At 34.8% G+C, this 22113-nt stretch overlaps 1 protein-coding gene across 2 annotated transcripts in view; it reads right to left on the reverse strand.

Annotated features, from left to right (window-relative positions):
• The window catches only part of PCSK6 (proprotein convertase subtilisin/kexin type 6), a 280328-nt gene that overhangs the window by 236592 nt on the left and 21623 nt on the right, over positions 1-22113 (reverse strand). For both annotated transcript variants that reach the window (XM_074234241.1, XM_074234240.1), the window contains exon 2: positions 3001-3105. In XM_074234241.1, coding sequence (XP_074090342.1) covers positions 3001-3105 — 105 coding nt within the window. The remainder of the gene's footprint in view (positions 1-3000; positions 3106-22113) is intronic.

The following is a 22113-nucleotide window of genomic DNA, read 5'->3' on the forward strand; positions in this document are numbered from 1 at the left end:
GGTTCATATGGGTGAGCCTTATAAGGAGCCCCAATATCAGAATACCTTCCTTTTCTAAAGGCTACCTCTCCCTGCTTATTTTAGTCACTTCAGAAAATTAGTGACTTTAAGAAGACCTTTTACATATCTAAAGAGGCATGTGTGTGTGTGTATATATATATATATATATATATATATACACATATACAAATATGTGTGTATGTGAATATGTATCTATATGAATATGCATTTGTGTGCATGTGCATACATGTACTTACATATGTAGATAAAATAAAAAATTACTAATTCTAGGCTAGGGGTTCTTAACTTTTTCTGGGTAATTGATAGTCTGGTGAAGCCTATGGACACCTCAGCATAATATTTTTAAATACATAAAAATAAAATTCCTATAATTATGAAAGAACTCAAATATATTAAAATATATTTATCAAAAAAACTTTTTAAAATAGCTTCATTAACTCTTGGTCACTAACAACTCATGTCCTAGATAAATCCCACTGCTCTCAAGTTTCAAGGCTTGGAGAGCTACTATCATCAAGGCAGGGATGAGGTGAATTATCCTATCTGAAGTTCACACTCAATATTTATTTTCCCATAAATCAAGGTTTTAAAAGTTGGTTAAATATATTTGAAACAGCACTAAATATTAGGTATGCTTAGGTTAAATAAACTTTTTGCACGCCGGTCTAAGGACCTAGGCATCTATTCAAACACTATTTTTATGGGAAAAGTGAATTCTGTGCTTCAAGGAGACAACTTACAAATAAAACTGTAGAACATGATCTGTTGGCAAAGTGGAGGCTGCCTCTGCCTACTGCTGCTTTTTGAAAAAGCCAACGAGATGCCAGATTGAGCAACACAGTTTTAATACCGTAAACATTTATGATGCATCAATATTTGGCAAGATTAGCTCTTTTAGGAAGTCAGTGTAATCACCTAGTAAAGATGAATTATTGAAAACCTAAAAATGGAAGACTTCCTCCAGATTAGATATGTTTAAGAATTTCCTAGAAATTGGTACTATTTTCAATCTATCAACTAACAATAAACCAGCATTTATTGGGGACTGAATATACACTATGCACTATACTAGATGCTGAGGATACAAAGTCAAAAATTAAACGAGTTTCTACTCTATGTAATGAGGCATCATACATTTAAATAAATATATATACAAGGTATATTTTGGCGGGACAGGCCAATTTGGGTAGAAAAATGTTACTGATGGAGAATTTTGAAGTCAATAAGAGAGTTCAAGAAAAAAGAGACATATATGAAGTGAAAATTCATTCAAAACTTGGAAGGCAACCACTACATAAGCATGGAGATAGAAAACAGAATACTGTGTGTGTGTGTGTGAGTAAAAGCAGGGTCAATTTGGCTGAAATGAAGACTGTTTATAGGGATAAGTAGGTTCAGGACACATTATAAAGACATAAATGTAGCATATTTTATCTAAGCAATGAGTTATAATTCTGGGAGCAGAGACAATCCTTTTTTACATAAAAAAATTTATCAGATCCTACCACCAAAGTAGCTGTACTACAAGAATTCATTGATTTCAAAAATACAGAATGACAAAATGACACTAGAAATGAGTTTATATTTTACTAACCACAACAGTATCTACAAAATTTTTTTAAATAGCCATACATGTTGAAGCTAAATAAAAATCAAAATGACAAAGCAGGGTGCACACATGTATTTAAAGAGAACTATTTTCTAAACTGCATAAAGAGAGGCAATGGTTAGAGTACTGGCCCTGGGATCTGGAGTACCCAAGTACAAATGGAACACTTGATACTTACTAGTTGAATGACCCTGGGCAAGTCACTTAATGCTAATTGCTCAAAAAAAGGCATAAGGAAAAAATAAAATTTTCTTCATATGTTTTTAAGTTCATCATTAACTGAAGCTACATTAAATGTCATTAATTTGATATGCATATGGGCAGAAAAGTGGGTAGACTGTTAAACTCGTGTCTAGCAAACCTAAGTTAAAATCCTGCTGCAAGTATTTAATAGCTATGTGACACTAGGTAAGTCACTTGACCTTTCTCAGCCTTAGTTTTCTCATAAGTAAAATGGGGATTATAGCAGGGTTGTTGTGAAGATCAAATGAGAAATAATATGTGTAAAGTACAAACGTTAATATGTTATGTCAATATTTGTTGTTTTTCACTCATTTCAGCCATGCCTTATTCTTCACCTACTTAGTCACCCCTATTTGGGGTTTTATTGGCTAAGGTACTGAAGTGATTTCCCATTTCCTTCTCCAGTTCATTTTATAGATGAGAAAAATGAGACAAAAGGGGGTTACGTGACTTGCCCAGGGTCACTCAGCCAGGAAGTACATGAGACCAGATTTTAACTCAGAAAGATGACTTGACTCCAGGTCTAGCACTCTATCCACTGTACCTAACTGTCCCAATGTTAGATTTTTACAAACTGCAACAAGAACAATCATTTATTAAGTACCTGCTTCTGAATCTGACACTGTATAACTGCTGGAGAAACAAAGAAAAGCAAATGCATTCCTTGACCTCAAGAAATTCACATTCTAATTAGGAATACAGAATTCAAAAGGTACAAGTAAAACATTTCAGGTAAACTGAAGGTGATTTCAGAGGGAAGTTATACAATTTTTAATTCCAATACTGGAAAAATTATTCAAGGTTCCTATTCCTTTTATCTTTACAGACATAGTCAGTATCTCATTCTTACATCATTTTTTGTGGCATTGGTTTCAAAACTACTTGTGATACCAGTAAATTAATTGTCAGCTAATGATCACACCAAACTGACCCTAAAAATAATGTTGTTAGTTTAGCCAGTTCTTATCCAGACAGATGGACACCAAATTGATTTTTATTGAAAATTGGTCTAAAGAAAATTATAGACTCCTCTCACAGTCATTTTTGGAACTAATGACATGAATCAAAGGAAAAAAACACTATTTGATTTCAAATAGAAATTTCAGTTGGGAATCAGAACTATTTACCTTCGGATCCATTCTGAGGAAGGTGTGGGTGCCTCTGCTACTGAAGGTTGATCTCTTAAATGTTTTGCTGTGATAAAAATGGTAGTAGTTTTCTAGGTTACCGATCTGCAAAACAAGAAAAAGGATATTACTATCACTGCATTCTTGCAAATAGTTGGAGAAATCTATCAGTCCTTATTACAACTCTACTTCTTCAAATTGAACCTTATTTTGTTGCTCAAGAAAACTGCCTTTTTACATATTACTTTAAAATAATAATTTCTAAAAATTTTTATCTTAAATGTTCCCCCAAAATACATTTTACATGTATAATACAGAGAATTATCTATAAAACCATGAAACTCTTCTTCATGCTGCTTGCTTTAAAAAAAAGCATAATAGGGGTGGCTAGGTGGCACAGTGGATAGAGCACCGGCTCTGGAGTCAGGAGTACCTGAGTTCAAATCTGGCTTCAGACACTTAATAATTGCCTAGCTGTGGCCTTGGGCAAGCCACTTAAACCCATTGCCTTGAAAAGAAAAAAAAAATCTAAAAAAAAAAGCATAATAAATTCTTTACATTACTTTCAAAAGTGTCCTGCTAGTCTGTGCTTCCTCGTAAATATCCTTCTAATCTCTTCTGTATACTAAAAAAAGTTTCTAATGGCTCTTTTATTTTTTGGCATCACTATTGCTAGCTGCCATTATAATATTATAAATGCTTCTTTTATCTTCAGGATTCATTCAACAATCATTTGTTATTTACCTATTTAGACCATGCACTATTAGTTGTTCAGGATACAAAGATAAAAATGAAGCAGCTATAATGTGAGAAAAACAACGAATACAAATTAAAAATATATATATAAATATATATACAGATTAAGCACAATAAATTCAAAGAGTGTGGCAGTTACTTGTAATTGGGATATCAGGAAAGGATATTAGGTTTGGGGAACCAATGTTGTCCACTGAAAAGGAGAGTGGCATGGTCAAAATTTTGTTTTGGAAAATATCAGTTTGGTTGCTATGTGAAGGAGGGATTGGAGAGGTAAGAGGTTTGAAATGGGAAGACAGACCAATTCAGGGGACACTGCAAAACATCCATATAAATGTGATCAGATAGTAGCTATTTAAATGGGAAGATAGGATATTGTAAAGATAGAATCAACATGAACTGTAGGGCAGGGAGAAAGACTGAAAAGTTGAGGATGACTGGCAAACTTGTAAATTTGAAAGACCACAGTGTCTTCATAAAAAATAGAGGTGTAGGAGCAGCTAGGTGGGGCAGTGGATAGAGCACCAGCCCTGGAGTCAGGAGCACCTGAGTTCAAATCCGGCCTCAGACACGTAATAATTACCAAGCTGTGTGGCCTTGGGCAAGCCACTTAACCTCATTGCCTTGCAAAAATCTAAAAAAACAAAATACAAAAACAAAAATAGGAGGTGTAGTTTCCTCAATAGAAATAGGGAATTTAGAAAGGAAAGGTTTGAGGGGAAAGGATAATGAATTATATCTGGGACAAGTGGAGTTTGATATGATTATTGAATAAACAGTTTTAAATGACCAGTCAGCAATTGATGAAGTGAAACTAAAGCTCAAAAGAAAACCTGGTATTCATTTTATAGATCTAAGAGTCATCTTCATAGAAATAACAGTTGAACTCAAGAGAACAGGTAAAATTATCCAGGGCTGAACATAAAGATGAATTAAAATGTCTTTTAGATATGTATAGATAAATCATATTATTAAAAAATATGCTCCATTGAATATAGTGAGATTATGCTACCACCTAAACATATACTAGTTAATTGTGCTGAACTTAAAGAATGAGCTGAAATTTCCAAATGTCCAAATGATGCAAAGTTCATTTCATAGAAAGAATGCTGAATTTGAAGTCAGAGAAGAAACCATTCAAATTCTGCCTTGCTACTTAATATCTGTTTAACTTTGAGCAAGTCACTTAATATCTCTCTGATTCAGTTGCTTCATCTGTAAAATGAAGGTATTGGGGACCAGAGATTTTTTTTAAGGCTCAATCTATACCAAAATATCTTTCTTTTAAAAAAAGAAGGAAAAATACTCCATCTTTTCCACCCCATTGGTAAAATTTCTAAGAATAATTGTCAGTACTTAGCTGAAACAAAAAGAGTCCAATAAAAACATAAATAATTGTCTTCTTGGGAATTATCTGTATTGTGAAAGGGCTAGATAAAATCAAAATTCCTAGAGTTTCCCCATTTTTTGCTTAAAGGCAGTTTCTCAGAATAAATTACAGAATCTTACATTCTAAGGACTAGAAGACATCTTGAAAAGTAATCTAATGGTATACTCTCTTGTCTTCAGGCAAGATCACCTTCTCCAAGAAATAAACCTTTATTCTATTTTTAAATACTTTCAAGGAAAGAAATCTTGCAACTTTTCTCCATAATTTCAATGACCAACAACTACTGAGATCAGAACCTTTTTAATTTTATCCTAAATCCATTGTGCCATAGTTTAAAGCCTTCTTTTATTCTATTTTCATTGACTATTGAAGACAGCTAGTTCTGATACTCTAATTTGTTGTGGTGGTAAAGTCATTTTTTACTCATACCACCTCTTCATTATCCCATTTAGGGTTTTCTGGGCAAAGATGCTGGAGTGGTTTACCATTTCCTTCCCTAGTACATCTTACAGATTTTACAGTTTCCTCAGAGGCAATGGAGGTAGAGTTAAGTGACTTGCTCAGGGTCACCTAACTGGTAAGTGTCTAAGGCCAAATTTGAACTCAGTTCTTCATGAATCCTGGGATCAGCATCTCATCCTCTGTGCTACCCAGTTGTTCCAATTCTAACTTGAAGCCCTTTTTATATTTATAAATTGCCATAATACTAAATAGATCTTCAACAATCCTTTCTTCAGGTTAAATAATTCCCAAATCCTAATATCTCATCTTCTAACCTTTATGTCCTCTCTGAATCCTCTGATAACTTTTTAAGATATGAAGCTCAGAACTGGTCATCATCCTTTGGTAAATATTCTTTAGTATGAAGTACAGTTGATCATTCCCTCATCATTCATATATACTAGAGTTTTAGGTATTTCTTCTAGTTTTGTGTTTCTTACTGATGCAGTGTTAGCTTATTTACTATTCTAACTTTTTGCTGCTTGACATCCACATTATTTTTTTCTTCCTCATTTTACATATAAGGACTTTATTTTTCTTCCCCTCAGATAACAGAACCCTATACTTGTCTTTAATAAAGTGAAAAATTATGTCTAAAGTCTAGGCCATAAACTAAGCCAGGGCCTGTATTTATATATTGAAAGCATTAATGAAGTCTTAACTTGTGGCAATATTTAATTACCATGTTTACTTACAAGCTAACACCATTCCTTGGAGGTGTTATTTTAACTTATCTGCTTGCTGTGTATTGGTCTTAAACTGTAACCATTCAAACTGATCACTATTCAGAGAAAAAGGAGAAACTAAAAGTAAAATAAATTCCCAAATTGGAAAGAGTAAAAGGCTATCAATCAATTGCCTGCACACCACATCAAATTTTGGGGGCAGCTAAGCTTGTTCACCTTTCTGGGTTGTACCATACATACAGATATATTCTAACTTACTGACAGCTGCCTATTCTCTAATTTTGCAGTAGTTCACTAATTGCTTAAGCATTCTCTTTCCTGTTTCCTTCATAGTCATGTCAGTGTTTAATTGGTATTCAACAATTCCAGAACCGACAGGAACAGATCTCAAGTCATCAGTGGGCTGATCACAAAGTTGTTGGGTCCCTATGGGGTTGACCAGGCAGAGGAACATCTGTGTATTGTAGCAACCAGTTCTCTACTTCAGTTTGGAAACCTGATATCCAGCCCATCACAATCATAGAGTCACTCCCACTGACTTTGAACCCATGAGATTGCCTAAACTAGTAGTGGTGGACAAAGACACCAGTATTACTATGGCCTTTTACTACAAAGTTAGAGAAAGGAAAGGGGTGAAAAAGGGAATAAAACTGAAAATAACTACAAGTGATCTTTCCTTGATTATGTTGTGCCTGGAGTTCCATAGGTCATGATAAAGGGGGAAGGAGTAAAGGGAAAACCTTTCATTTCTGTGTTTTTTCCAGAACCTCCATTTTTAATGAAGGATCCCCAAATAACTCTCCCTAATTCTCCAGATTTAACTACCACACTTCAACTTTTTCCTGACTCTGTTCCTGTTGGTCCCTTCCCACACAGGTAAGTTTTTTCCCCAACATGAAAAAGGACTCCAGACTACCAGCTAGCTCTCTCACTCTCTGAATTTATCCTCCATGATGCTGTGCCCAAGTCTAGTTACCTCCTCCTTGACCTCATTAGAATATTAGCTCTTAGAGGGCAGAGATTGCCTTTATTTTTGGTTGCATTTGTATCTCCAGAATTTGGCACATAGTTAACATTTAATAAAAGATTGTAGCCTGATGCCCTATCACCTATTCCCATCAATAATCTACCCTCCTCGCTTTCATCTTTACTTCAGGGCAGCTAGGTCAGTGACATAGAACTTGGAGACCTGTAGCCGGAAGGCTTGAAAAACTATCACTTCATGACCAGCATCAAACGACCAGTGTGCAATATCAAGACTTCTATCTCCAACTGGTAAATGGTCAAAGGATATGAACAGATAGTTGTCAATAAAGAAATTAAAGCTATATATAATCATATAAAAATTCTCTAAATCATTATTAATTAGAGAAATGCAAATTTAAAAAAATGAGGTATCATCTCACACCTATTATATTAGCCAAGAGGAGAAAAAGGGAAGATGATCAATGTTGGAGAGGTTATGGGAGGATTGCTGGCAGAGTTGTGAACGGATCCAACCTTTCTGAAGAGCAATATGGAACTATGCCCAAAGAGCAATGAAACTATTCATACCCTTTGACCAGCAATTTCAATTCTAGGTCCATATCCAGAAGAAATTATAAAAAATGGGAAAAGTCATATATATGTATATATATATATATATATATATATATATATATATATATCCCAAAATATTCATAGCAGTCCCTTTTGTAGTGGCAAAGAATTGGAAACTGAGGGAATGCCCATCAATTGGGGAATGGCTAAACAAGTTATGGTACATGAATACTAAGGAATACTATTGTTCTATAAGAAACCATAAAGGGTCAGAATCTAGAGAAGCATGGAATGGCTTATGGGATCTGATGCTGAGAAAAGGGAGTAGAACCAAGAGAATAATGTGCACATCAACAACAACATTATGAGATGAATAATCTTGATGGAAGCAGCTACTCTCATCAGTTTAGAGAGCTACAACAACTGTATTTGACTGGTTATAAACTATATTATCCCTATCCAAAGGAAGAAAAACAAAACATACAAAAAAAACCCTTCTGAATCTGACAAACATTTTATAAAAATTATCTCATGTATCTCTTTCCCCTTAATCCTAATTCCTCATGCCAAAAATTGCTAATTTGTAAACATGTTTAAGAAAATATGTATGTAAAATACTAACCTGACTATTCCCTGCTGAAGGGGTGGGGTGGGGAAGGGAGGGTGGAGAAAAATTTTGTAACTTGGAAATATGCTTGTGCATATGGATGAAAATAAATAAATTAAAAAAAATAAAAAGCATAAGAGCAAGAAAAAAAGACTTCTAAAGAAATATTCAAATTGAAAGTGCCTGAGTCATAAATAGTTACCGACCCTTGAATTAATTGTGAGAATAAGAATTGCTAAGCTTTGTTTTTATAAAGAAATATTTATATGAATCTATGCATATAAAGATGTAAATTGAAAGGAAACTGCATCTGTTGAAAAATGAAATGTTAGCATCATCTTATTTTTTTGATCCATGCATCAGTTTTTAATGTTGAGTTGCTTTTTTTTTGCCTGACTCTATTACATGCTATGCCATAATCCAGGATTTCATGGCCTTATATTTAATCCTCTGCTGACCAAAACTAGGACCATCAATTTAGAACTCAATTAGACTTCATAGGAGATCTAATTCAACTCCAAGGTTTTCATCATACATACTGGTTATAATGGGAATTTAAGAGGAGTGGGGAGTGGAGTGGATTCATGATAATATCAAATTATAGAACAGGAAGGATATTTAAAAATTACTGAATTCGGGGCAGCTAGGTGGCACAGTGGATAAAGCACCGGCCCTGGAGTCAGGAGTACCTGGGTTCAAATTCTGTCTCAGACACTTAATAATTACCTAGCTGTGTGGCCTTGGGCAAGCCACTTAACCCCATTGCCTTGCAAAAAAAACATTACTGAATTCAATCCCACATTAGAAATGTGAGGAAATTGGAGTTTGCCATGGACACAAGTCATGTATCCACAGATAGGTCTCTGTCACATCAAGCATTCTGTCCCCAAAAATATAGTCAACCCTGAAAAGAAAATCTCAGCTAAAGCAAATGCCTAGTTTGTAGTATTTACTTGGTATCCTATAGAGGAAAGGCGTCAAACTTTCCGCCACTAACCACAAAATTCCCGATGAAAATGCAATTGGGAAATATTTAGCAAACTAAATAAAAATATAATACAACATAGATAATGTTAATTTGTGGTTTTCTAATATGCAACCAACAGACATCCCATTTATATTTAAGTTTGAAGTCACAGCCCTAGAATCTTATTTTTTTCCAACCTCTCTTTACCTTGTTGAAATTCAAATAGGATTACATAAATATCAACATCTAGTCTAGCTGTCACTCACATAGAACATGTTCAATGAAAAGTAAGACATACATTTAATGGCCTCCCTGTTGTAAAGTATTGTTATAGGAATTTTTCATTTCCTTTTATTCCTCTTGAACATTCTAATAAACAAAAAAGTAAGTCTTAATAGTAACCTCATCCAACTCAAATGTGTCCTATGGGATGTGACAATTTACTCCTTAAGCATTCCTCAGATAAGAAGTCAGAGGAGGAAACTCAGCTGTCCCTAACTCCTTGGCAACATGTAAATCATCCTTTCCTGGAGTCTATTTGGAAGTCCTCTTACATGTAGTTTAATTTGTAACCTGATTTAGTTTACCTAAAAAGCCTTTCCATGAAGTTTACTTCTTTAGAGTATGTAGATACTTATAACTTTAACTAAGTTTGTCCAACTTTTATGACATTGAAGGAAGCAGGGGATTTTGGATCTATCTTTTATTTAAATTTTATTACCTAAGAGGCTTCACACTCATCACACTTGATCCTCCATTTTAAAAACACTTTTTACATAAGAAAATTCTAAAAACCAGCAACATAGTGAGAATGGATATATTTTTAAAATTCAAAATATAGGTTTTAAGAACTATAAATACTATTTCTTCAAATGAGTATTTTTGTTATAATTAAATTGGTTTCTCTATCTGAAACAACTGCCTTGTGCCATTTTGTGATTGCTAGATTTTTTTTTTCCTACAACAATATTGTATACTTCTAGTATAAGAAGGTTCATATTACACTGTTTAATTATTCTTTGGAAAAAGGTGTCCTTGCTTCACACAGGAACTAGTCTGCTTTCCTAACAAAGAATAATTTTTACAGCATGATTATCCCTCTGAGATGACTCCCTCTTTCCCTTTTCTGGGAGTGGAAAAATCTTTTGTATTGTACAACTCCAAAAATTATTTGAGGTATGGTACTATTCTGTTCTACCTTGCCAAAAGCCTAATCCTGGATGCGAGAAATATAAGAGATTTAATGCTCTCCATACCAAGATCATTAGACCACTTTCCTATAAAAAATAAAAAAGAAATAATGTTATTATCTGTAAATTAAATCTATGACTTTAATCTGACCATCCTACTCATAAAACTACAATACCAACATCAAGATGGTTATATATGTTGGGTCCTACTTCATTAGGGAGAACAGTACTAGATTATAATTAAACCTGTCAGCTGATAAAAAATAACTAATTGTAAAAGAATTCTCACTAAAACTTCTTGCCAAAGAACACAGAAAAAAAGGGGATTCAAGTATATGCAAGGAAAAAAATCTGAATTTTCTTTTTGACAGGATAATGTTGAAAAAACAATATATGTTTTGATTAGTCATGACAATCAAAAACAATGAATGAACACCTACTTTGTATAAGTTGCTGGAATCAATACTGGGGAATAGGTGGGTAGAAGAGTTGGTCCTTTAAAAATATTTAATATAGTTATAATTGAGGTATGAAGTACACTTGAAAAATTTAACAATATAAAATTCAATCACAAAAGAGCAAAGATGTCATAGAGCTATGACTTCAATGAGGGGAGAGATTATTGTGGGTAAAAGTGTTTTGAGAAGACTTTGATAGTCTTCAAATATGTCTCAAAAGATGGGAAGGATGTGGTTGAGAAGGTAAGATAGGTGACTTTACTTGGAGCAGTGTTAGCAAAAGGAATGGAAGTGGGAAAGTACAAGTATATTGGGGATGACAAAAAGTCCAGTACCACTAGAGAAGATGTGTATGAATAAGAAGTGTGGGTTGGAAACACAGGCTGGGTCCCAGCTTATGGAGGACCTTAAATACTTGCCTAGGAGTTTGTTTTTTAATCATGTAGGCAATGTGTACTGATAGAAAAACACCAGAATCATATAATAAAAGCTTCACATCAGCAACTCAGTCTGATTCAGTTTTGTAGTCCTTGGTTAAACCAAAGTCAATTGACCACGAGCATTAAGTGAACATCCCACAACCTGCCTGGAAACCAGTTTTGTAGCATTTCCCCCCACCTCTACAGATAAAGAAATTGAGGACAAGTGAAATAATTTGCCTAAGGTTACATGAGTCGTTCCTAGTTAAGATAGCATTCTTCATTAGAAGTACCCTACTATCTCGTGGGAATATTTCATTATTTAATCTTGAAGCTTAAGGCTCCTTGACTACTGCAGAATGTACCATTGGGTGAACATGTCCTTTCACACACACACACGCATGCACATACACACACATATACACATAAACACACACATAAAATCATGGAGAATATCTTCATCAAAGAAGATGGCCAATGAGCAATACCAAAGAAGGAAAGGATGTTAAGGCAAATGTGATAAGGCAAGAGCCATGGTGAGAGTGTGTATGTGTGTAGGAAGTTCAACTCTCATGACTTTTTTTCTTTTGAAAGAGTGAGGAGGGAAAGCCTCAAATTCCCTCCTAGTTGAAACAAAGAGCATTTACAATGAGTTGTGCTGGGAGACATTAGCAGTAAAGGTTTATGGCTATCCTACCTGATTTTGGTTCACCTTGCTGTTTCAGATGTTAAAAGAAATAAGAATGCTGTAACATATATAGACCTAGAGGGATCTCCCTTGAGAGATAAACATTGAGGGTGGGAAGGAATACCTTGCCTAGACTCATCCAAGCTTCATTTGCATCATCTGGCAAACTCAGTGAGTGTACTGATACTTCCTTCTTTTGACATTTCAGGTATTTATGATTTCACCAGGATACACCTTTCTCTGATACAAGATATAACTTTGCTACATCTTATTACAACTCATGTGATATGAATTCAAACACACATACAACTTCAAAAATCCAAGAGTATTCTTAAAGAAGAAGAGGCTGCAAAGTGCACACTTAGTTACACAAAAATGACACACTTATCTTTCCCCATGCCATTAAATCCTTCCTTGGAGAACAAATAATCAAGAAATGTTACAATTCAAGGTCTCAAAAAGAATGGATTGTAGATATATGTTCTGACATTGCAAAAATGCTATTTACTTTATCACTCATGATGACTCCTCTTGGCTGCAAAACAGATGTTCAGAGACACGACTTGCTGAGCAGCTGCACTGTGTTTGCATTCAAGGGGCTAAATTTCCCCAAGGTCATCATCTGTACACGACTTTCTGTGAAGAGACTTCCTAAAGGTCCAGAATTTTGAGTGCAGTTATATAACATTATTGATCACAGTCCGTTTGCTTAAAAACAACAACAACAAACCCCAACTAATTAGAGCCTATAAAAACATACACCAAATTAATTCCGGCTCACCCTGGCGACTTCAGTCTGGAGAAAGTTATAAATAAGAAAGGAGACAGGGTCTATATTTAGCCACCATTTAGGCTCCCAGCATTTAAAGTTAAGGAAGTGGGGGTGGGGGAGTCAGTGTTTTTTATGCATTTAAAAAAAAACTACTTCCTATTTCAGATAAATACATAAACAGTAGCATTATACTATTAAAATAATCACAACTTAGGAAGATCTTGTACAACCCAGTACTTATATTACACAACTCTTCCAGTTCTTCAAATGGTCCTATTACAGTCCATATCTCTTCCCAGTACACAACAGAGCTGTTCAACCTGTTATAAACAACAAAATCATTTAACTTCAACTGTTGAGCTGTCTCTAAACCACTATGGTATCAATATTCAGATTTGGAGACCTCTCTAATATCCAAGGAAGTGAAAGCAATTTAAAGGTCTGGAGACTCCCTCAACCAGAACATCACCAAAAATAGTTTCCTATAAATCAGGCCATGGGGTCCAATGGTACTGGAAAAGGCAAGTGAGAAGGAGGTCTTTGCTCAACACTCCCTTTGCTATATTAAATATAATTGTGCAAGTCATGTCATCATACATATGACAGCATAGTCCTCTTCAATTACAAAGGATATACATCATCAGGAGGTTTAATTCGGAGATTTGGCCACAGCCTAGTCCTCTAGACAGGACACAACTCTTAATACGAAATTTCAGTGATTTCAGGATCTCACTTTGAATAAAACTTTTCTAAGTCTTTCTGGGAGAAGAATTTTCTCTAAGACTCTCAGAAGTAATCTTTCCAATAGTTCTGTCTTAAATTCAGAATTCTGCTGAGCCTCACTTTCCTAATTTGTAAAACAAAGGGTTAGATTAGATGGACTCTAAGGTCCTTCCCACCTCTAAATCTCTGATCTCCAGCAAAATATGTTTTAAAATTTTTTAAAACAAAAACAAGAAATTATGGTCTAGAATTAAAGACAAAATCTTTCTCAGCATCAACAATCATTCATTTGGAATTTTCTCCATAATTCTATACATAAGTGAGAGATTTGTTACTACATGTTAGAGACTTCCACCACCCTTCCTTACTGGAAGCTAGGGTTTGATGAAGTGTGTGGGGAGGAGGGGGGTGCATGATGTGTGTGTGTGTGTGTGTGTGTGTGTGTGTGTGTATGTGTGTGCGTGTTCTGGACACAAAAATGCTGGCTTTATGTGAGAGGCAGCAAACAGTGGACTTGTAGAAGGTAAGTTGGCCTGGTTCCAAGTTGTTCACATCCAATCACTCAAAACCCAACACTGTGTAATTAAGCTCTTCAAAAATGCATCTGGCCTGATTAACAATGGGAAGCATGCATTTAAAGGGAGGGATGCTACCTTCTGGGGTTGTTTGTCAAGTGCAGCTGGTTCCACAAGCCAACGGATTGTGTGCAATGTACCTATAATACCAATTTGGTTCTCCTATCATATACTTATTCTGCCTGGATATCTGGCTCAGATACTCATACCTCTTTGTAGAATAAGAGGCAACAGTGTAAAGATCACTGGCTCCAGATTCAAATCCCCTTCTTACCACCTGTGTCATTTTAATAAAGACATTATTCCATGACCTTGTCTAAGACATTTAACTACTCTGGGTCTCAGACTCTTCATCTGTAAAATGAAGGGGTTGGACTGGGTAGTCTGTTTCTGGCATCCCTTTCAACTTTAGCTCTAAAATGCTCTCCATTTTCTTTATGGAACACTGGAAAACATAGGAAAAGAGACTTCCTTACACTGAAAATTCTCAGGGACTACTGAACAAATATCTCCTTTTGACCAGGGTCAGTAGTAACTCCAACTTTGTCTTAACAAAGAGCTTCTTCAGTACAGACGTGAAAAGAAAACATGACCTTTTTTTTTAATAAAAAGGGGGGGGCGGCTAGGTGGTGCAGTGGATAGAGCCCTGGCCCTGGAATCAGGAGTACCTGAGTTCAAATCGGTCTCAGACACTTAATAATTACCTAGCTGTGTGGCCTTGGGCAAGTCACTTAACCCCACTGCCTTGCAAAAAAAAACCCTAAAAAAATTAAAAAAAAATTTAAAGCTATTTAAAAAGCAATTCTGTAAGGCCAAATAAGATAGGATAAGGTTACAAAAACATTGGAATGAATCTATTTGGTTTTCTTCAGGCAGTTCTTATAGGCTTTCAAATTTATACTTCATTCAGAAGAAAGGAGACATAATTGCAGTTAACACATCAAATAGGAAAAGATAACAAAGGACCCAGAGTTGATATATTAAAGACCAAAGGGTTCCTAGGAGTCTCTTGTTTCTAGTGGTTAAAGGAGAACGCATACTGAAATAGTCTAGGGCATAGGTTGAGGATGAAGGGTGGGAGAAGTGTATTCCATATAGTTAAAATAAAACAAACTCTTTCCATGCTAAAATGCCTCACTGCAGATTGGACAGAGAAGTGTTTCTCAAATTGAGTAAAAAATAACAAACACTTAGAATTGGGTGAAAGAAGCCAGGTATTGAAGAGAAAAAAAGAAAGAGATAAGGCGATATGGAGATGAAGGGAATGGAAATGCAAAGAGCAGGCAAGGATAAAACAAGAGAATAGAGCCGAGGCTGAGAGGGAATAAAAAGAAGGAAAAAATGCGTGCATAGTTAGTGGAAACACTACATTTGAAGCCAGAGCAGGGGTCTGAGCTCTAGTACTTTACTTAAATGTGACATCAAGTGAGTCACCCCCCTCTCAGTTTTTCATCTGTAAAATGATGGTTAGACTAAGATGATCTCTAAAGTCCTTTCCAACTCTAAATCAAATGGCATATAACTTGCTTGAAGGTGACATGCTTAAGAAGTGAGATAGGATAAATGTTTCTACGAATCCCATTAAAATTCTTCTTAATTCTATCAAACAACTTGAGGTTGAAAAGGTGGTGGGGGGAATCAGTGTATTCTGATCAAGTTTTTCTGTTTCTATGTTATCAATTTAATTTTTTTTGCCTACTTTAAAATCAATTGTGATGTACCATGTAGAATCAAAGTAAAGGAACTGGTTCATTGGAGGCATATATTCCATTTCTAGTACTTATGGGCATCCAGACCAAAGGAAAAAAATGTCAAGTGGTTTGAATAACCTACTGCTTTTAGTGTAATGTTAGTTCAGAAGGAAATAATTTATTTCACTAGTGATAATTATTGAAAGTTAAATTCAGTTAAACATCTAAATAGTAAAAACATTATAAATATGGAATCTATGCAATACTTGAGTTCTACTATCTAGCACTTAAAGTTACCAGATCCTTTTGAATATGCCCTAAACCATACTTAATTGTGAGTTATGGAAGATCAGAGAGAAAGGTTACTGGGCTCACATTTATAGGCATTCATTCCTCAGTTGATAAAAGGTCAAAGGATATGAATAAGCAGTTTTCAAAGGAAGATATCAAATTTATCAATAGCCTATTAAAAATGTTCTAAATCACTAATAATTAGAGACATGCAATTTAGCATATCTCTGAGTTTATCACCTCATACCTATCAAATTGGCCAGGATGAGCAAAAAAAATGAAAAATGCTGAAGAGGATGCAGAAAAATTGGTGTACTATTTGGTAGAGTTGTCTAATCTAAGCATTCCAAAAAACAATATAGAACTATGCCAGAAAATTTATTCAATTATGCATACCCTTTGATCCACCTATACCATTAATAGATCTGTACCTACAGAGATTTTTAAAAATATGAAAAGGACCCATGTGTACAAAAAATATTTATAGCAATTCTTTTTATAGTGGCAAAGAAGCAGAAATTGGGGGCTTGACCACAAATTGGGGAATGACTAAACAAGTTATGCTATATGAATTGATGGAATACTATTGTGCTATAAGAAACAATGAAGGGGGCGGCTAGGTGGATAGAGCACCAGCCTTGGAGTCAGGAGTACCTGGGTTCAAATCCCACCTCAGACACTTAATAATTACCTAGCTGTGTGGCCTTGGGCAAGACGCTTAACCCCATTTGCCTTGCAAAAACCTTAAAAAAAAAAAAAGAAACAATGAAGGATATGGTTTCAGATAAATTTAGAAGACTTCTATGAATCGATTCAAAATGAAGTAGAACCAAGAGAACAATTTATACAGCAATAGCAATATTGCAAAGATTATCAACTTGATTAACACAATGATTCATCACAATTCCTAAGGATTCATGATGAAATATGCCACCTACCTCAAGATGGAGAACTAATGAAGCATATTTTCTTCCTTCCTTCCTTCCTTCCTTCCTTCCTTCCTTCCTTCCTTCCTTCCTTCCTTCCAACATAGCTAATATGGTCATTTGATCTGCATACCTATATATATTTGTAATAAATTTTATTTTTCTCACCCTTTCAATAGGGAAAGGGAGGGTGAAAGGAAACAATATAAATTGGAACTGAAAACAACTAAAAAATATATGACATTTTAAATAAACTGAAAATTTAAAAGGGTTTTCAGTTCTTTTCATAAGAACATTTTAAATTAGGTTTGAAACAAATTTTTAAAAAGTGTTGAATAGTTATCTTAAAGGAATTTTAGAATATTTTCAAAGACAAGGTCCTTCAGTTTTTAAACTTCCAAAATAATTTCTTCTCTAATTTCCATTTCCTACCCTGACATTTTTCCTAAAAAAGAATGCCATAATTAATTAAAAGAAGTCCTGTTAACTAGGAACATGCTATTAATAGGAACTTTTTAACACAGACCATAAATTTTCCAAACAAGAACTTTCAAATACAAATACACACACACACACACACACACACACACACACACACACACACAACATCCCTGTTTTTAGATGAATAATTCTGGGATCTTTGCCAAAGGTATGGATAGACATCAAAATCATAGTATAGAGATGGAAGGGCAATAATGTTCCTTTGACATGGACCAAGTATAATTACAGATGATTCTTGACCCAAAACAGTTTTAACCCCTTCTATTATGTGGTTTCCCTTAAAGGGGAAAACAGAAGCCAAGAAGATTCATAACCTCAGAAAAACTAGCACAGTACATTTAATATTCTTGTAAACCAGTGACAGTGGATTGACTGAATGTAATGAATGTAATATAATCTGGTTACATTTTAGCCTGGAACTTAAATGTTAACCTGAGTAAAGGTAGAACTTTCTCTTCCTCTGTCCCTCTACAGAACATTCTATCTTCTGTTAACTCCTTGAAAAGGCTTGTTCCATACCTATAATGTTCTTCTCCCTCAGTTCCACTTCTTGGAACTGGCTTTCTTTAAATCTCAGACCAAATGTCTTCTTCTTTAAAGCTTTTCTTGATTCTCCCAACTATTACTTCTTTCCTCTTAAAATTGGATTTATTTTGTATAAGGAATTTCCTCTGGGCTGTGACTTAAATCAATACCTATAGGTCTTCAGGTTTGGACCCTAGAGTAGGGATCTTACCACTAAAACCATGGTGCATGAGTCCCCCTGGTTACCTTACTTTTAATAGCAAGCCATGAGTCATAATTATCTCAAAGCAAAGATATCTATTAAGATGGCTTAACAAGGCCAGTAGCTACAAAACATTCTTCCACATAACACTATGGTGGAATCTCCCAATTTACATATAACAATTTTAGAAAGAGCATAAGCTTCAGAATACTCTGATAATGAGGCATACTTATAGAAGAGCTGGATCTATGCATATATGTAAATGATATATGTATGCATATGTGTATGTGTGTGTGTGTGTGTGTGTAAAACAAAGGCAATTACTTTCTCTTGTGGTACTGCTCTGCTTAGCAACAGTCTCTGCAGGGTAGGCAACTCACCTATGATCCCTGGTTTGTTTCTCTCCAACTTAATTCTCAAATCTATGCTGTTTTCTTCTTGAATCCATGGTTGGCTATCCTCTTAGCTCCTTCTTCTCAAAAATATTTACTGTCCTCTACTTTCTATCTACTACTTTCAGTCTATCTCTGCTCCCTGTTGGATGAGGTGTCTCCTAATATGGAAGTAGTTCCACCAGAAGATACCATAACTGATTATGACTGGTGGAAGTAAGAAAATGGTCTACCCCATCTCATTGTCTTCTGGTAGAGGCACAGGAGTGATGCTCCACAAAGTTGCTTTATGCCTTGGCAGTCTCAGAGGCTCATCTTTCAAAAACCATCAGCAACATGGCCAATCTTCATCCAACCAATGCAAAACTACTCTCTAATTCCATTAAAAAGAATACTTCAATTTAGAAAAAAAAACTATCTTATTATATAATTTTGCTATCACTATTATACTTTATTTTTCTTCCTTAAGGGTATGATTTCTCTCTCATCACATTCAACTGAGATCAATGTATACATGGAAACAATGTAAAGACTGGCAAATTGCCTTCTGTGGTGGGTGGGGGAAGGGAAGCAAGATTAGAGGAAAAAATGTAAAACTCAAAATAAATAAAATCTTTCTAAAGAAGAGTCACTGATTTTTGAACAATAAAAAAAATACCTCACATATTATTAGGTGATAAAAGGATATCAATTCCTAATAGAGCTTAGTTGAATACATCAACACCATATTTTCTTTATTATATATCTTTTAAATTATATAGTTTAGGGAACCAATCTTACAATTCCATGTTCCCCACCCCACACATATTATGTGTATATGGCCTTTATTTATTTATTTATAGAGTTCCATGTACTGTTTCAATTCTTTCTTTGTATTTCCAGGGCCTGGAACATAGGAGGCCCTTGATATACAAGGCTAAAGTGAGATTCACCCTACCAAGATGCCAAACCATTCATTTCAGTGTGAATGAAACTCTAATCTAAACTCTGACATTCAGCTGTGTGTGACCTTGGACCAAAAATAATTTAACCCCTCTGGGCCTCTATTTCCTAATCCATTTAAAAAAAAATGAGAGGGCTAGACTTGATGACCTCTAAGGTGCCTTCCAGTTCTAAAATTCTGAGTCTGAGATCTGACAGACTATTAAGATGGCTCAGGATCAGTTTTTTTAAGATAAGAAAAATTTAAATTAACTTCTATATTCATGCACAAACTTCAAGAATTCTAATTAACGGCAGATGTAGAGGATAGCAAGAAATGACATTTTGCTTCTGTGATCCAACTCCAGGCCAATAATTAAAAAAGAAAAAAAAGCTATGTGATGAGACATCTGTTATGATTTCACCAAAATACAGTTTGAAGGAAGATACCCCTCCCTTAAGACACAATACATTATTATTATATATTTAAGTTTTCAACAAAGAATGTAGTTTTTTTTCTTTTTTTTTTCATTATGGGTCTTTTGTACCTAATGCTATAATCAGTAAATAGATTCACCAGGATAATTTTTAATGAAATCTTTAACTCTTCTCAGCATGCATCAATGAGTTTAGGTATAAGACCTTAGAAGAGAACATTCTTAGGGGGTTTATCATTCTAAAATTTTTTTTTCATATCCTTTCCCCTACATCTTAATTTCCATTTCCATTCAAAGTTAATTATAACATGACATTTAAAAAGCAAAATAAAGTATCTAATATGGAGCCATAATAAAAATTGTAAAGAACAATTTCCTTCAGTTCATTTGTAGCAGCTATCATATAGGCTTATGTAATGTTCTACCCCATTCTTACTTAGATATTTTATTTACTGAAAGGGGATGAAAGGGGAAATTTGTGTAAAAAGTATAGAAAAAATGTGGCTTCAGGATAAATAGACAATTCTGACAGATCCTAAGAGAAAAGAGTAGCTCAGAGGCCAAATCTTGACTGATGATTGCAGTATATTGTTTCCCAATACTTAATTTACATGACTTATTTTAGAAGTTTGGGAACTATTGGGAAATATATGTGTGTGACTATATGTACATATGTACATATGTGTAAAAATAAACAAAAATCCAAATCAACTATTTGTGTCACATCTCATAGAAATGTAGATTTTTGGTTTCTTTGCCTAAGAAATACACTTCATGATGTAGTAAATAGTAAAATGACCTCCATGCTAAATTCAAGCTACACTTCTGATACATAATGGCAATGTGACCCTGGGCAAGTCACTTAACCCATTAAGGCTCTACCCTAGTCAATCTACTAAGTATATGTTTCTGGTATGCGTTGAAAGAAGGAATTTTCTTATCTAGGAGTTCCCAGTGAAATCACAGTTCCAGTCCTTATCCCCCTCACATACAGGCAGGCCATTATACTTGAGGAGACTCTGATCTGAAGCATTAAAAACCACAAGAAATTGTGCCTAGAGAATCAGAATGCAAAACCCAAGATCAGAAGAGACAAGATATAAAATATAAACCAACAGAACAGAAAAGCCAATACAAGAGCACATTAGAAACATATGATTTAGGGAACTGACTTAAATAGAGCAAAGCCCTGATACTGGGAACTGAATGGAAAAAGAATTCGCTTATATGTAAAGAATTGAATTAGAAAAGTCTGTCTTGTTCTCAAACTGCATCCTGAGGGAAGCTTTAGAGGAAAAAAAGCCTTTCAGAGAGTTGCACATATTGCCCTTTACTACTCTCTATGACTTGAGAGGAGGAAACTCCTCAAAGTATAGATAACAGATTCAAACTTAGAAACTGTTTTTTCTGAAAGTTCTGCATTATCACTTAACCATGGAAGCTGACCTGGAAAAGCTACCAAATGTTTCCTAAAAGAGTTTAACATTTCTTTAGCAGTCCAAACAGAGAAGAAAAGGGACCTTACCATAGGGCAGTGGAGAGATAGAATCCAACCCACCACCCAGTAGGTGATATGCAGTACACACTGTTCCTTTTAGGTTTTTTTGCAAGGCAGTGGTGTTAGGTGGTCACACAGCTAGGTAATTATTAAGCATCTGAGGCTGGTTTTAAACTCAGGTACTCCTGACTTTAGGGTCGGTGCTCTATCCATTGTGCCACCTTGCCACTCACACTGTTCCTTAAAAAAAAATCAGGGCTTACAATTCGTTGGGAATTGTACCAAGTACTTGTATTTTCCTACTTAAGAATTTATGCTTACTCTCTGCTATGGATATGGTATCCCTTGGTAAAAAGAGTATTAAACTGAATTAATATATAGACATTTTATGATTGCTATCAGTTTTGCCAACTATTAGTATATATTTCATAATTGAGGTTTATAGTGTTATCTTGATG

This window comes from Macrotis lagotis, chromosome 4 (genome assembly GCF_037893015.1).
Source record: "Macrotis lagotis isolate mMagLag1 chromosome 4, bilby.v1.9.chrom.fasta, whole genome shotgun sequence".
Classification (NCBI taxonomy): Eukaryota; Metazoa; Chordata; class Mammalia; order Peramelemorphia; family Peramelidae; genus Macrotis; species Macrotis lagotis.